Source organism: Crocodylus porosus, unplaced genomic scaffold (genome assembly GCF_001723895.1).
Source record: "Crocodylus porosus isolate Cpor-Errol unplaced genomic scaffold, CroPor_comp1, whole genome shotgun sequence".
Taxonomy (NCBI): Eukaryota; Metazoa; Chordata; order Crocodylia; family Crocodylidae; genus Crocodylus; species Crocodylus porosus.
Window position 1 is genome coordinate 6,305,407 of NW_017728913.1, and position 17,515 is coordinate 6,322,921.

At 40.4% G+C, this 17,515-nt stretch overlaps 1 protein-coding gene across 1 annotated transcript in view; it reads left to right on the forward strand.

Annotated features, from left to right (window-relative positions):
- Positions 1–15,802, forward strand: part of SMAD1 (SMAD family member 1) — a 65,835-nt gene extending 50,033 nt beyond the window's left edge. Inside the window, exons 4-7 of the mRNA XM_019534434.1 lie at positions 3,958–4,074; positions 8,531–8,752; positions 12,228–12,484; positions 14,421–15,802. Of these exons, the coding sequence (XP_019389979.1) occupies positions 3,958–4,074; positions 8,531–8,752; positions 12,228–12,484; positions 14,421–14,564 (740 nt within the window). The 3' untranslated portion in view covers positions 14,565–15,802. The remainder of the gene's footprint in view (positions 1–3,957; positions 4,075–8,530; positions 8,753–12,227; positions 12,485–14,420) is intronic.
- Positions 15,803–17,515: the final 1,713 nt, after the last annotated feature.

Sequence of the window (17,515 nt, forward strand, 5' to 3'; positions counted from 1 at the left end):
TCAAACAGCTTGCCTAGGATTGAGGTAAGACTAACTGGCCTATAGTTTCCTGGGTCCTCCTTCCTCCCCTTTTTGAAGATGGGAACCATGTTGGCCCTCTTCCAGTCCTCTGGAACCACACCAGAACACCACAAGTGCTCATAAAGCAGTGAGAGTTAGCTGTGGGAGTGAAGAGAAAGTTGAAATGTATTCAGTGTAGTGGCTCACCATGACTTAAAAAAGAGCTAGCTGGTGGTGAGGGGACTGCAGGTAATGGGCACCAGCATATATTTTATTCAGATGGCTTGCCCTATCCCAGGGGTAGACAACTCCCAGCATGGGTGTTAGTATGTGGCATGTGTAGGCATCTTGCTTGGCATGTGTGCCTTAGGGTGGATGGTGGGAAAGGGACCATGGCTGTGCTGCCACAACAAGGATCAGGCCCTTCGCTGTCCCCCCTAGCATGCCAACATTTTACAAATCAAGGTTGCAGGTGTTTTTACTATTCTGTCTAAAATCATTGCCGACCCCTGTTTTACCCTGTACTTGTGGTGGGTTCCTATCAGCATTTTTGCCACCAAGGGAGGGTATCGGATCTTGTTCTGGCTTCTCTGAGTGTCGATCTTATATTGCACTACTTTGAGGCCTGGTGTTCATTTACCTCCTGGGGGAGCACCTTTTTTCTTCGAGGCCACAAAAAAAAAAAGGTCCCATCAGTATGTTTACCCCATATGGATCATGTTTTTAATAGTCATGCTTGGTGTTAGCTGCATTTAATCAACTTCATAGTCAGTTTCCATTACTGAGCATGTGCTGCTTTTGGCAGCAGTTTAATGATAACCAATGTATTTAGTGAGGGTTCCTTGTGATCTTAAGATGAGGGACTTCCCCCCATGCTGACAAACCTTGTTTTTGCAATACCATATTTAGTTATATACAAATCTTCATTGATAGTTGTTTAGCAGCCAATATTTTAAGTATGTCCAGCAGCCAATTTAGAGATGGTCATCATCAGGCAATGTTGCCATTAAATAGGGTTGACTAACAATAGCACATCTAGTTTTCCTGTTTTTCCAATGCAGATAAAGTTTGAGTAACTTTTTTCCTTAAAATGTTTCCCTTTTTTTCTTTTTAAACTTGTCTAAATTGCCTGTTGAAGTATTTAGTTGTGGTGTAGCTTTTTTTTTTGTTTGTTTCTTTGTAGGGGGTGGAGAGGTTTGGGGGGAGAGGGGTGTTAGAGAAATATTGCTACAGATCATCCTTGTTGTGGAAGGAGACCCAAACATAAATTCAGCATTAGATTACAGTTATACAAAAGAAAGATGTTTCCCAAGGGGATCACACCACCACTAGTTGATTAAATTTATTCAAATGGTGATGTAATTCTAAGAAACAAATACACTTTGGCTGAAAAACAGTACAGGCCTTGGAAAGAAGCATTCAGCATATTTTGCTTACTAACGGCAGTGGAACAACTACCTTATCCTTTCAGTTTTGAACATTGCCTGTAACATTTTGGAAACCAGGGGTGTTTTGCTCATAGATGGAGAATTACCATATAGAAAGCAGCCTCTGAAAGACCATCTTTTTTGATTGGACCTTTAAAAACTGAGAGTAGAACACACTGCAAGTAAACACTTGCATGTGTGCCTGCCCCCTATAGAGACTAGAGGAGGGAATGGATAGAAAGGGAAAGGCAAGCTTGCAAAAGTACTGGTAGTTTCTTATGTAAAACGGGTATTCTGAGTGAAGGTAATTACTGATAGTTGTCTATCCCCAAGGTTTTCCCTGATGTATGAAGATCACTGATCTCTGAGGGTGGTGCTGTATGCACAAGTCTATGTTGAAAAACTAGGAAATTCTGTAGCAAAACTTTTGTTGTGTGCAATTCAGGTCATGGAAGGACTTCTGTTTCTTCACCAGTTCGGGTCATAGAAATCATTGGAGATGGGGAAAGAAAGGCAAGCTTACCTGTAGAAATAATGAAGAAGTTGACATGTATTCGATGTAGTGGCTCAGCATAACTTTAAAAAGAGTTGGTGGTGAAGGGACTGCAGGCAGTGGGCACCAGCATTTTGTACCTGCTTCTCTGTAGTACAGACTAGGCATGATTTTAGTCAAAAGAACTTGGTTTGTAATGAAATAGGTTTTCTTGGATGTGTCATTCAGCAGCTGCTTTATGGAAGTTCATTGGATTTGGTCTCTGAGGAGTCTGTCATCCTGTGTTCTGTGCCTAGAAGTAAAACAGAATCAGCAGCTGCAGGGGAAAAATCGAATGAAGGAGTAAAAGGCATTCACCTGAACCCCCTTCCAGTTGTCATCCCCTCTGCACCTCTCTTTCCCTCCATCCCCCACCCCTCTATTGCCTTGACTGAAAATATTAAGTCATTGCCTTGAGACTGGTCTCTTGGCAGATATCCATCTGTGTCAGTAGGGAAGGAAGGGGGCCCAATTGTGAAAATAATGAGGGGGAGCAGGCTTGTTACCTAGTGATTTAAAAATATCACAGATGCTGGCTAATGGGTTGCCCTTGCCTTTGGCTTTCCAGCTGTACTACATATTCATACTTTCTCATATGCATATTATTAATATAATGGATGCAAACAGACAAACAGTTGTGTTTAGAAGCCTAATAAACTTTTGGTCCATGCCACAGGAACTTAAAAGTTCTGTTAGGGTGCATGCCCAGAAAGGGAGAGACTTGCACATTCAAATGGAAAGGATAGAGACTCGAGGCAGTTTAGCTCTTACTAGAGGGTTTTTTTTAAAGGGTTTTATATTTTCTTTCAGTTAGCTTGACATTTTGAAGAACAAAATTGCTTACAAAAGGAAACATAGTTCTCTTATTTCTTGCCTCTTGGTTACTTGCCATGATAGCTAGCTAATGACTCACTGATGGAGTTGTCTAGGATAGGCTGCAGTCTTAATTTGTGAAGCTGAGTGGTAGTTTTCATATCTTACGCTTCACAGCAAAGGCTTGATGAACATTAGGAAGGGATTTTCTGTTATAAAATTGGTTAGGTTCATTTTGGAAAAGGAGAGCAGGAAACTGAGCGACTGCTTCTACTGTTCTTCTGACCTGCTAGGAGGCTATTGTATATCTCCTTCCAGCAAGTACTTGAGGGAGCTGTGTTGTGAGTGTGGAATTGATGCCCAGAGGGCAGCCCGGCTAAGATGTAGTGAGGTGCAAGTGTGCATGAAAAGCTCTAAATGTAACTTCAGCATCACAGCAAGCATGGTCACATTCTGTTGGCAGTGCTTACACCAGTGCATTTTCACAGGTTCAGCTGGTAGTTCAGCTCTGTAGTGTAGACAGCTGCTTCTGAGACCTTTGACTGAGCTGAACTACTGACTGAACCTGTGAGAGTGCACTGGTGTAAGCACTCATTTAGATGAGAGTTAAGAAATTATGTACTTCTGTGGATTTAGGTTAAATTTCTGTCACAGTCCCCCATCTATAAAATCTTGATGATGCATCACAGGAAGGCTGATAATGTTTTTAATACATGTGAGATACTTGCATATTACACTAATGGGGACCATATTGAAAATGGCACTGATGGGTTTAGAAACTCTTGACTCCAAACCCTGTTCTTATTTTCTGTTCACATATTTCATATTAAATATTAATTTAGGACCTGATCCTGAGAACTGCAGATCGCTTTTCTTATAGAGACATGAATACGTGTACAGTGCCATAAACTTGTGAGGTGCTATTAAGTGGAAATGGTGCCAAGCTATTATTTGTGGCCAGACAGAGGCACAGTAATTTATATTGCAGTTAAACTTAATATGCACAGTAATTCTTTGCTTCCCTGAATCAAGGTCTGTGATTGCTTTCTCAGATTTCTGATGAGTGGGTGGAAGTTATAGCTGAGTCAGACTGGAAACATTTCCCAGCTAAAGCTGTGTTTGTGGATATGTATGTATATTTTAAAGAGGGGGAAGGAATTGTATCTCTGCCTTTTCTATTTTTAGCTGATACTCCCCCTCCTGCTTACCTGCCTCCGGAAGATCAGATGACACAGGATGGCTCCCAGCCAATGGACACCAACATGATGGCTCCCTCAATTCCTCCTGAAATAAACCGAGGAGGCAAGTAAAACATTTCCCTGTTGTGTGTCCTCTTCTTGGTTTCTAAAGTGTAAAGAGCGCTTACCTTTCTTTTTATGCAGTAAGCATTGATCTGGATGAGTGCTATTTATGGGAATATGTAACTATAGACAGTAAGCAAAACTATCGGGAATATTGATTCTTCTGTAGTAGAGGGAAATGTATATGCTCCTAAGTACAAAAGCTTTAAAGCAACACAGAGAGTGTTGTAAGTTTGTCATGTTTTACTTTTTGACTTCCAACCAGAGGGAGTCCAAAAAGATTTTACAAACTGTGTATCCAGGACATGTAGTCACTGAAGTGAAATTGCTCCTGTGGTAGCATGATAACTGCATGATGGCATGTGATACCTGTCACTGCCTGTTCTTAATATGTTAGGGGTATTGATTGATTGAGATGGTGTGCTTGATACTGCTGTTCATAACATGTACAATTGTTGTTGAGTTAGTAAATTTGGAACATAACTGCCTAAATTGACATTTAATCAGGATGTTGGCACTAATATTATCCCACTTGTGAAATGATCCATGAAATGTTTAAGCAGGTGATCAGGGCATCTGTATACTATTTCTCCTGAAAGAAAGCACAACCAATAACATTCTCTTGGCACCATGCTATTGCGCTGGCCCAGCTGTGAGTGCTAGAGAAGGGCACAACCTAATGATACACCAGCACCACTCCCTGTAGCACCCTGGGGTTTTCTTGGGGATTGTGAAGAAAGTCATGACCAACACTCCCCCTTCTCCAGATCTAAGCAGTGACCTGGTATGGCCCCAATTAGCTTGAAAGAAATGTGATTGCTGCCAGTGGTTTTGCTGCAGGAAGAATTTGTAATTTTTCTTTTTCATTTTGTTTTATATCCTGTGGCACAACATCTTTTAACACCCTGCTTTTTTTTAATGTGCTGCAGATGACTGCTGAGTAAAGGGTTTAGTACATTCAACACAGTGAGAAGTGGTCCCCTCTGAAAATGTACACTTGTATGGCTTCATGCTGCCAGGAGAGAGAGCAGAGCTGAGTGCTATTACCAAATAATTATAGTCCCGTGAACAATTTAGCTATACTTTAATTTTGTACCAGTTTTGCTGCAAACTTTGTCTGGGTTTAGGAGGTATATCTGCCCTTATGAAATAACTTTGGTCCCATCTGAGTTAACTAATTTCTTCCTTTAGAGTGAGTTCACATTTGATAAACATACTCTTTGACATTTCTCAGTTGTTTTGCTGATCCATACGCTATTGTGTATGTTCCTTGCATTTGACAGAGGCCTAAAGTACGTTTATCAATGTTGATGCCCAAGTCTGCAGATTTCTGCACATTTTATTTCTTAACGATGCATTATGTTTGTGCTGTTGGAATTTTTGCATTATATGAGACTAACAACCAAAGGAAATGGTTTACATGTTTCTTATTATTCTTAATTTTTTAATGGTTAAAGGAGAGACGTCTTTTCTCCCTCCTCTCCCCCTTTTTTTATGTCTAATTTCATTATTTTTCCCTATTTTAACCCACTGTTTCTTCGATGAAAAGGGAAGAAAAATAAACATGAGCAGACAACTGCTCATAAGTTTAAATGTTTTTTTACTCTGTACATTTCTATTTCTGTACTATGGCTAGCCTTGTTACATGTTGACACTGTCAGTATCTCATTGCCCCCTTAATTTTTTTTTTTTTGTTCAGTTTTTTACGTTAAGCATACCTTTCAACATTTTGGTTGTAAACGTTTAGAAGCATGTTCTTTGTAGAGATCTGTTAGTCTTGAGAGATTTGACCTAACAAGCTGCATCCTGTCAGTGAAGTTGGGTAATTTCCATTGTTGGCCCATGCTGGGAATGGAGAGACAAAACGCACCTGCTCTGCATGACTTAAAGCAAATGCAAGGAAGTTAGTGTGAAATCTGTGAGAGAGAGATATGATTCATTCTGTAAGAATGGCCAGCTGGCAAGGTTTCCTCCTGACTTTGAGAACTGGGGCAGAGCTGTAGCTTTGATAGTTACTGGCATCTTAATGCCAAAGTGAAGTGTAGTAACCCCTTAGAAGTCATTTAAAGGCTATTTTTACATTGATTTTAAAAGGCTAAAAAGAAAAATAAAGTGTTGTTAGACAACTTAAACTTCCTCCAGCATTTCCAAGCCTACCTCTAATATCACCAGAAAAATCCTTCACCATGGTTTTTCATCTATAATACATCTTCACTTGACATTGTTACTTGTATTGCTCCTTTTTATCTTTCACTTGCATATTTTCAAAATTCTGTTCATGTCTGTTTTGTCAGAAAAAAACTGTCTGGATGAGAAACGGTCTCCTGCAAAGGAAAATACTAAATGTTGGCATCACTTTTAAGAAAGATTTAGTAAGGTTAGGAAAAGGATCAGCTGGCTGGATGAATAAGTTTCCCACAATCCCAGTTTTGTTTTTCATTTTTCATACTTTGGCCTGCTGTTAGCAACTCATGGCATTAGGGTGCTGATTCTGAATCTGTGTATTAAGAATGAAGATAGTCTTCATGAAGGAACACATATATACACCAACCTTATCCTTTATCTTCATTTATTTGAAAGCAGTTTAATAATAGGTTGCTATATTGGGTACTTAAAAATGCACATTGATTGTAGGTGTCTGAAGTAGTGCACACTATTGTTGGATGTCCCATATGCAACTCCACTGGTAGAGAATTGCTCCTTCATCCAGGAGGAAAAATAACTTCAGTGCATTATTCAAAACAACCATGCAACCATGTATTTATTTCAGGGTTTCAACTGACAAGCTGTGAAGCACCAGCTTCCCAAACTTCTGAAGAATTTGCCAGCTAAATTTAGTTTTTATAGAAGAGCAAATAATAAATCATGCTGTCACCAAAAGCTTGAAAGTTTTGAGGGATCTCTGTTACTTTGGCAAATAATTGCTTTGCAAAATCATGAATTTTTAAATTTGTTACTGGCTTATGTTGAATAGATAAAGAATTGTAATGACTTACGTTAAATTCTTGTATATATACTCTTAATTTCATGGCATCTTTGTTCAAATGGCATTCAATTGTTCCACATACATGATGGCATAGTGTCATAAATTCCCATCATTGTGGTTATATTTTTGAAAACCTGTGTAATTGTGCTCCATAGCCTAAACCTTTTTTGTTTTTTCCATTGGGGCAAGTGTTGGGGAAGGACATAGCAAACTAGGTGACTGCTGGCACAGGAAAGAATTCCAAAATTTCTGGATTTTAAGCAGTCTTCTACTAGTACAAAAAGACAAATCTGCCACCTGGGTACCAGTGCATTTTGCACACCTGTTTTCTTGAGTTAAAGCTGTTCCTGTGAGGCTGTGAGAACATCCTAGGTCTTTCTAGGGGGTGTGGTTGGGTTGGTGTGTGGGGTATGTGATTGGGGTGGAGGGTGTTGGGTATGTTTGGTGGCATGATGCAGGGTGGGGTGTGTGGAGTTGTTGGGAGGTCCTTGGATTCCCTGGAGCATACCAGTTCCTGGATCTGCATGTAGTGGCAGTGAGTGGGGCTAGCCCTGCCTGGCCCCATAGCATGCAGCTCCCCACTCTCCCACCCCAGTCTCAAGCCACAGGTGGTGGCAGTATGCAGTAACAGTCCCACCCAGCCCAATAGTGCTTCTTCTCCCCACTGCCCCCAAGTCCCTGGCCACATGTGGTGGCAGGGTATCAAGCCAGCCCCACAGGATGCAGTGCCTGCACTCCTACCAGAGTCCCTTGCCGCAAGTGGGAACAGCATGCGGGGTCAGCCCATCCCAGCCCTGTAGTGCAGATTTCTTGCTTGTGGACCAGAAAAAAGGGTAGGAGTCCCTGGGGTCAAAATGCAACAGAGTAGGAGTGGCTAACCTGTGGCCTGTGCCACTTGAGACAGGGCAACCGTATGTGGTGCATAGCAATGGATCAGGCAGGGAGCAGAAAGCAGGGCAACAGTTTGAGCAGGTGAAGGGGATCTGAGTGGTACTCGGGTAGGGTGTGGGGCTTACAGTACAGTGTGCCTGCCAAAAAAGGTTGTTCCCCACTGTGGGAGAGAATTCAGGGCAGAGGGCAGTATCTGATGTCTGTATCATTGTGTGGTAACTGAGAACCTAGTGCATAGTCCATTACTTTGGGACTAGCTACTAACTTGGATGTGTATATGAAATACAATATCTCTCCTTTCTCTCAGTTCATAACAAGTGTATGTGTGTTCTCTGTGTAAGTCTTGTGACTTCACTTTTCACTGTATTGGTGCAAATTCCTATCTCTAGCTCTGAAAAAGTTAAAAATATACATAGCACAGATGGACATCAGAGAAGAACTGCACTTAATTACAGTTGTTATCCAGCTCTCCTTTCAGTGATCTTAAGCCAAAGTCTCCAAGTTACAGATCTTTAAAGCTCAGCCACTCATTAGTTCCAGGACTGTTTTAATTTGCAACCTTTTCTTTGTTTCTTTGCAGATGTTCAGGCAGTTGCCTATGAAGAGCCGAAACACTGGTGTTCCATTGTCTACTATGAACTCAATAATCGTGTTGGGGAGGCATTTCATGCCTCCTCCACTAGTGTGCTGGTGGATGGTTTCACTGATCCTTCAAACAACAAAAACAGGTTTTGCCTTGGGCTTCTCTCTAATGTTAACCGAAATTCCACTATTGAGAACACAAGGCGGCATATTGGCAAAGGTACATTTCGCTGTCTTGTTTCTATTCTTTGGCTTAACATGGGAAACCGGGCTTTTTGCCTCAAGGCCAGACTATCATGCATTGTGCAGTGTTCACTAGAATGCTGGCAAATATGTAATTTGTTTGCCAAGTGTTAGAAGCAAAGTGCTGTTCTCACCTGTTATATAATTGTCGGAAGCTTTCTGTCTTCTAATCAATTTTTTCATTGTCTGAAGGTACTTAGACTGTAATGAAACCAGCTGCCTTAAACACTTGTTCTAATTAAAATTAAAGAGCTCTGCTATTGAGGTTTATGAGCCTCAAACCTGAACCATAGAATTGAACAAATTATTTTGGGACTAAGAGTTATTGACACAGACAACTTAGCTGTGCAGAAATGTAAACCTAATTAATTTATTATACATTTTTAAAGAAGAAATTTTTAAAGGCAGAAAAGGCAGTTTAGCACCGAAATGTTGATTTTCAGTGAATGTATGTGACTATCTACCCTTTTGTGACTTAGATTGGTGTCCTGCAAAAGAACTGGCATCGGCTATATTTTGTGTTTAGTGCCAGCATGGTTAATTTTGCAGATATGTAAATGAAATGCAGAATTGTCATCTCTTAAATATATGGTGAGGACCCAGCATAAAAGGGTCCCTAGGTGTTACCATAATACAAATAATGTAAAGAATTGCTTTTTAAATCAACGTTAGGCTTGTTGAGGAGTTAAGGTTTGGGCAGGCCAGACTCCCAGGTATAAGTTTTGAGTGACAGTCTCTGGAAAAAAATGTATATTAAAATAAAATGGACTGTGAAGACTGTAAGTCTTGCTGGAGTATGAATTAATACAACCATTGATCAATGCATGTACAAATCACGCAGGCTCTGTTAACAAACCAAAGTAAGCCCCGGTGAATATGAAACTAGGCATATACCATATATGGCTTGCACAGAAGTGCTGGAGAAGGAGCTATTGGTTTTAGAGGTGCCTGCAAGGCTAGCAAATAAAGAATCAATTGATTTTTAAGATCAGTATGAAAGACCAAAATAAGCATCGATGACATTGCGAACAGGTAGGAAAGGTCGACTGATTGGTAAAAAGTAGAATGTAGTTTAATATCACCTAAATATGTTCTAGTAATTAGTGAGAACTGGAATGTATATGCTGTAAACATCAAGTTTTGGTCAGAGTATGAAAAGGCCTTGGAAACCCTTAATACTTTATTCCAGGTTTAGGAATCAAGTTCGTAATCCAGGAATGTTCATGCCTATGCTGTGCCTGGAAATGACTCAGCTAGCACCAGAGACCAGCTGGTCATAGATGTCTAGGCTTGTTTGTGGACAGTAAACCTGGCCAAGCTTCAGTTCTTTGTGATAAAAAGCTTGTGGTCCTTTTCTTATAACCGTGTGGTTGGTAGGGATACAGCATCATAAGTGGTACCCCAACAGTGCATGCACTGCCCTTGCAAATAAGAGAAGCCAAATGTGATGGGTAACACCTAACCTCTAACGGAGCCAGGTAACAACATTGGCAGTGTGTGCCCTAATAATATTAGCAACTCCCTGAAAACCAACATGGCTGTCTGGAAGATTCTTAAGGCAGGTTTTGCTAAGGAACTTTGTCATCTAAAAGAGTATCTAGGCAGAATTTAAGTGCCCAAGTTCGAGTGGCTCAGTTTCAAGGGGAGAAGTGGAAAGCAAGTCCATCCTAGCTTTTCTTATAGCCTGAACCATAATGTCTCATTTCCTGAGCAAATGGTCCAACTACTATGGGATCATACAAAAAGTAGGCATCACCCCCATCTTCTTCCCTAGCAGCTGAGTTTCTTTAAAAGAGTGAGCCAGTCACTTCTACACAAAAGGATGAGCTGGGCACAGAAGTCTTGGAGTAAGAAGTTTGGGCTGGGATTCCCATTTTCACTCAAACACTTAATTCAGGGCTCCAGGTAGATTTCCACATCTGGAGGTAGGAAGAGGAGGCATTTCCCATTGGCTGGCAGAGGTGAGAAGCTGAGCTTATTAGCCTGGGTGCCATGCTGCATTAACATACCGTACTATTTTCTGTTTCAGAGCATCTCTGCATCTGTTACTTTGCATCATGAAGGCATGTTGCTGGGCATTTAACTTGGGGGTTTTTAATTCTGTTTCTGGATCCAGGCACTTGAATGTTTGGCTTGAGAAATGTCAGTACTACCAAACCTGTGTCCTCCTGTGAATATTGCCCATAAACTTTAACTAGAAAACCTTTCTCCACACTAATACCTTTGCAGACCTCAGCAGTTTTTCGTACACCTAGGCTGTGCCGTTAAATTATATTTCTTGTTCCTTCCTTTCCTCCGTACCCTGTTCTAACAAATATTGATGTATTTTTGCATAACACTGCATTTATTTTCTATTTCAAATGTAAAAGTAAACTCTCAAAAACAGCCAAGCTGCAAGTAAAGTCCTTTTGAAACTTTAACTGCACCCGATTAAGAAGCAAAGACAGTTAAGGGAGGGTGGAAAATGCAAAAATGTTTTCAAAAGGCAAGTGTATACAAGCAATGATGGCAGGAATGTTACGCTTCTAATGTGTGGTTTTGATGTTTATGTTCATACACACACAAAAATATTCTTTATTAAAAAAAAAAAAAATACAGAACAGATTTGCAACTCTAAGTTAGCCACAGATTGTTTTGTGAATCAAATGACATAATTTGTCACCAGGAAATTCTTAAGGGGATATAGCATTTAAATATAGTCAAGATTTTTCTTGAACCTCTGTCCATACCCTCCTCCCTCCCCACCTTTGCCATCTTGCTGTTTTCAAATGACTTCTTTCAGCAGAAGAGGATTTAAGCCCAAAAGTAAAAGTTTCTGCACTTCCTAAAATTTATAAACTGCCGGAGAGTTTGGAGGGAAGAAATTTCAGTTTTCCTTACACTTTGTGTTATGCCACTGGCATTTGCTTTTTTGCCATAGGAAAAGGCTGCCGGTATAACCCCAAGAATGAGGATCCATCTGGAAACCCTTTCCTCTGCTTCAACCCCTTAGAAATGCACCTCCATTGAAGCTATGTTAAGATGCATGCCAGCATTCAGGGCATCCAATACAGACCTAGGCAGGACTTCCTTACTTACTAAAGACTCTTGTGGGCCTGAAGGAGATGTCTCTTCTTCTTGTGTCCTGAAATATGGATCCTCGGGTTGTCTGTTTAAACAGGTTATCTAACCATGTAAATCCCCCTTCTAGGACGGTTATGTGTAGAATTTGATACTTTGCGTTTATAATAAATTAATGTTGCCATTAAACAGTTGATTTGAAAAGCAAATTTACTGGTAGAACGTGGAGGTACAATAAAGCCTTAAATCATCCAGACTAGAGATTGAAACACGATATGCATTCTTAGAGCTTGAAAAACATGGAAGTATCTCCATCAACATACTACACAGGGGAAGAAGTTTGTATTGTGTATTTATTTGACCTCTCCATCACCAATATTTTTCCCTCTTAGGAGTTCACCTCTATTATGTTGGCGGAGAAGTGTATGCTGAATGCCTTAGTGACAGCAGTATTTTTGTGCAGAGTCGGAACTGCAACTATCACCATGGGTTTCATCCGACCACAGTGTGCAAAATTCCCAGTGGCTGCAGTTTGAAAATATTCAACAACCAAGAGTTTGCTCAGCTTCTGGCTCAGTCAGTGAACCATGGCTTTGAAACAGTGTATGAGCTTACCAAGATGTGCACTATTCGTATGAGTTTTGTAAAGGTAAGTAAGGGTTATTATTTACAAAAATTAAACCCAAATAAAGATAAGTGCTTCCTCTTGAAGTATCTTGAGATATTTGTGTATTTTAATAATGTTATAAACAGTTCCTTTCTTTCCCTCCTCGCCCCCCCTTCCTTAAGGGAAGTTCACCTATCAAGTATTTCATTGAGAATAAACATTTTAACGGCTTGTATTAACAGCACTATAAAAGAGAAGTTTGTTGCATAATATTAAATATACAAAGCTGTTCTTCTGGGCAAACATTGCTTTATTGATGCACAGACTTCTGTAGTCCAGAGGTGCATTTCATGTGGGTTTAGCTTTTATAGGCTTGTTTAATGATGCACCTGAGTAGGTGCCATCACATTTTTTAGCTGTTAATATTTCCTTTACCAAATGTTGTATTTACCCACCTCTTAGTCCATTTTTCCAAGACTGAAAATGAATATTTGTGTTTGCTTAAGCAATTATGCGGCATTCTGTAAATATGGAGCGTCGTCTCTTCACTTACTCTAGATCCAGAGAAACAACACACTAACCTTTATTGCTTATCACGGCCAAGTTGTGTATTAGAGGTTACTTTTGTATCCTTCAACTAAGTGTTATATTCAATGATAATCTGTTCCTGAAAACAGTTAAAATCATTAACTCTGGCTGACCTAGGAGGGTTGTCTTAAATGGATGAGCTAGTCCTGCCCTGTAGCATACACATCCTCCTCCTAAGAAATGGTTGGCATTTGGTCTCTGGGCTCTGTAGCATATCCTTCCATTCTTGGGTTACTTGTAAGGATTGTAGCAATGATCCATTAAGGTGACTTGGTGGGGGAGGAATGTGCATTGGGATAAAAGGAGTAATCAGAAATTTTAAAGGCTGTCAGATGAAGCCAGTATTATTTTAATCTTAAGTGGCTGTCGCTTCAGACATGTCTCTTTAAGGGTTAGTATGGAACAGTGCAGAACCTTGCCTTTGATTCCTTTGCTCCATCTGTTGTCCCCGATGTCTTCCCAGAAGACAGTTTACTGTATTGCACCGTGTACATTGAGTTTAGTTTACCAGTGATCTGGGAAGAATTTAAATCTTGTAATTGAATCTCTTTATTTTAAAAGAGAAGCCATCATTGTCTTCCTATTAATCAGTAGCTCAACTAGGAGGTGACTGCCACCTTCTTCCAATATAGTATTGCGGGGGGGGAATATCCAGGCCATTTGGTACACCTTCTCTTAAGTGCACTGCACTAATCGCATCCAGTGGCTGTTTTATGGCTACAAAACTGGCCAGGATACTTTTGGCTTATCTTCATCTCCGGTGCACCATCCTGCTATTGAAGAAACTCACCTTTTCCTAGGTGCACGTCAATCTGTGGCCACCTCTTTTTGAACCTAGGAATGTGTCTGGCAGCATTTCATTGCAGCTTGCATTCCTTTTAGTCTTAAAACAATGAGGCTTCTTCAAACTTTCTTCCCCTGGGACAATCTAATCTCTTTTCCTTATAGCCCATCTCTTCAAATCTTTCTCACTTTTTTTTCCAGTGGCCAGAAGAGCTCACATACTTAAATGCGGGCCTCAATCTATTTGCATTTAAATGCCTTCCTTTAAAGTATTTATCTTGGGTCCTTCTCCTCCAAGAGAATAATGGCAAGGAGAAGGGGTTTGGGAATCTCCAGAAAGAAGGGAGTTGTGCAGGCATGGACCATCATGAGATCCATGAGTTGTAGCTGAACTACATCTTTGCATTTTTTCTTTTAAGGCTATAAAACTGTGTCAGTTGTTTAAGTAATGTTAGAGGACTTGGCGTAAACAGATACAATAGTGACTTTTGCCCAAGACAAAGTGATATATGTTACTGTCTGTATTGCATAAAACAACATGATCAAAGTACTATTTATTTATTTGACCATGTTAAATCAGATAACTTAACCATATCACTGTTTCCAGGGCTGGGGAGCTGAATATCATCGCCAAGATGTAACGAGCACTCCATGCTGGATTGAGATACATCTGCACGGTCCTCTTCAGTGGCTGGACAAAGTTCTCACTCAGATGGGCTCACCTCATAATCCTATTTCCTCCGTGTCTTAAAGAGTCGCAAGCTTCTGTGTTTTAGAGACTTTTCAGCCTTGCATGTACTTGAAGGATGTATGAGTCAGACACGTTTAGGAACTGGTAACAGCTGAATAAGAGCCTTGATAATACTTAACCTCTGTGACCAACTGCTGGATTTGGGGTGGGGGGAAACCGAAACCTTTTAACATACTGTTGGCATCAAGAATTTTTGGTTTACATTGTAAAATTCTATTATAAAACTGATTTCTGCAAATCTTTTGGCAGGACTTTGTTATTGTCTTGATCATCCCTAACTATTAAACAAAGTCTTGCACCGTGTTCCCAAGGGATCTCCCTGTTGCTGGCACTCTGAGGTCTCCTTTTTCATATGTTCAGCTTTTGTTGTCTATCATTCTGTGTTCTCTGGGCTTGAGAGTCTGTGTGGAAATCTGCTTCCCATGGGCTTTCTAAAATACATTGTTAAATGATTTGTCTAGTGATAGCTCCTGTTCTCTTAAAGAATATGATTTAGTCTTGATCACATGTAATAATCTCTCTGAAAATGTGTACTGACCATACTGCTGTAAGAATGTTAGGTCTGCTTTTTGCTAAATGTATGTACAGTGTATTTGAAAGTTTTAGAATTGATTTAGGTTAGATTAGAGGATTTAGAAGTATACAAGTGGGGAAGGGATGGGAAGGGAAAATGACAACTGAAATGTAGAATATACTGTAAACATAGCGTGTTAGTTTAAAGAAACAAAACTGAAGCCTGAATTTTGCTGTGTATTTCAATTTACTGTTTTTATAGTGGCTTTATCTTAACTCTGATTTATTTTTGCCCCTCCCCCCCCAAGCAGTTATGCAGCTAGTTAATTCTTATGGCTGACAAGAGGGCAAAATTAAGCTTCTGACTGCAGTTCTGTATATTTCAAGACAAATTGTACAGTCTGTTTTTGAACTATGTAGCAGTTTTATGCAGTTTACATAACAGAAGTAGGCTTTAATTTTTGTAAGAGAAGTTTGTTTTGCCAAAGTTAGTAACTGTTAAATGTTCAGAGGACTTAAAACCCCTGTTTGGAACCATTTCAAACCTTAACAAAAAAAGGTGTTTAAAAATGTTTTTTTTTACTGTTTTGGGGTTTTTTTCTTTCTGCTAATATTTTATATTCACTTAAGCTGTAGTACTTTTAAGTACTTTATTCCAAAACTAGTGGGTCGTCTTTACTGGAAGTTTTAAATAAAACTGTTGTTATTCCTTACTTTGATTAAAACCTTGTCCTGTCCACTTCTTACTTGACAGATTTAAATCACCATAGATGCAAAGACTAAACTCTGTGCACGAAAAAGAAGATTGAGTGTTATGTTTAGTGCCTGGTATAGGTTGTTAGCCAAAAAAGTCAGTCCTAGAGGCTAGTGATTTTATATTTGGGGGGGAGGGGAGGCAGGGAACAGAGGGTGGGGAGGGAAGGGGGGGATGTTTTTCCTAATTAAGTGCAAATACAGTAGTACTACAGTGGTTAGTAGAATCTTTCACTGGTGTTTTTTGCACTATGCAAAGCCCTCACAAACTGAGAAACTGTCAACTTCAAAGAGGAAGGATGAGAGATTTAAGATTAAATGGTCAGCTTTCTGTATTTTTCCATAGACATCTGACAGACTGAAATCTTGGGAACCCAGGTAGTGGGAACTTTGCTTATGCAATGCAAATTTTGATTTGGTGTATCCCATTGTAGAAATTTGGAGGAAGGCAGGATGACTTACACAGGGCACGGGATGCCAGTTTCAATTCCCACACTGACCGCTGGCCTCCCGAGTGATTTTGAACAGGACATTTCACTTACCTATTTTCTTAGTTTCCCCATCTCTAAAATGAGGATAATGATAGTGATGGCCTTTTATAAGGCCAATGAAAAGTAAGAGCAGGGTGTGTTGGGAAAGGATTTAGGAGCAGGCATTTGTTTGTGAATCTTCTGGCTTCTCAGCATAGTGTTTGAGAAGAATGCTTACAAAAATACTTTGGACGGACAGGCAGGAGTGTTTTTTCCCTGGCTGTCTGTTCTAATTTCATTATAGTGAGTGGTGCCTACCTTGGCAATTTTTCCAGCTGTTTTGTTGGAGAGTTAAACTCCCAACAATCTCTCATGCCATTTCCTGACACAGCTGACAGCATCTGGTCTCTCTACTTCATTAGCTTGTGTGTTTTGCTTTGGTTTGTTTGTATCCCAGTTCTTATTCACCATACATGTTCTGGCATAAAGGCTTCAGCTGTAAAGGCCATTGAGGGCACCCCCGAGTAGAGAAGAGAAACCAGTGAACTGGTGCAGCTGGCGCACACTTACGGTTCTTCTACTCCTTACATGGGCCAAGGCAGAAGCAGTGTGGGAAGGGAGTGGTTGTTCAGGAGCCAGGCACTGCTTTATTCACAAGGGGGAAGGATCATTACAACATGGAGAGAGCAGAGTAAATTGAAGAATGTAGGATCTCTACCCCAGTTCTTGTTGGCTGCTTTGAACTGTAGCACTTCAGTGGATTCTGCAATCATATATGAAACTAGTGGTCTACATTTTGGGAAGTTGAGGGAACAAATTATTGCTTGCTTCATGACCATTTAAGACAGTGTTGTTGGAAGGGAAGTGCAGGAGGTTTGCAGTGGTCTAGGGTTAAAGAACACCAAGCATAATAATGTTACTACTTGGATTTGGTTTCTTGCTTTCATTCAACAGAAGCAACAAAGGGACAGGGAAGGGCAGTGAAAATGTGTGAGGGGGCTTGCACAAGTTCAGAGGAGTTCATGGAGAACAAGGCTATGCCTACAGCACTTTGCCCACTCTCAGGCACAGCATACCCCCTACCTGCTTCTGTTCTGCTTGTGCCAAATCCAAAAACAAGGTGGTGAATCTGAGCTGAGGATGCCCCACAGTACTCTTCTCAGCAGGCTTGGGGAGAAGAGGTCTAGGGAGTGACAGCTTGGGATGTTCTTCACC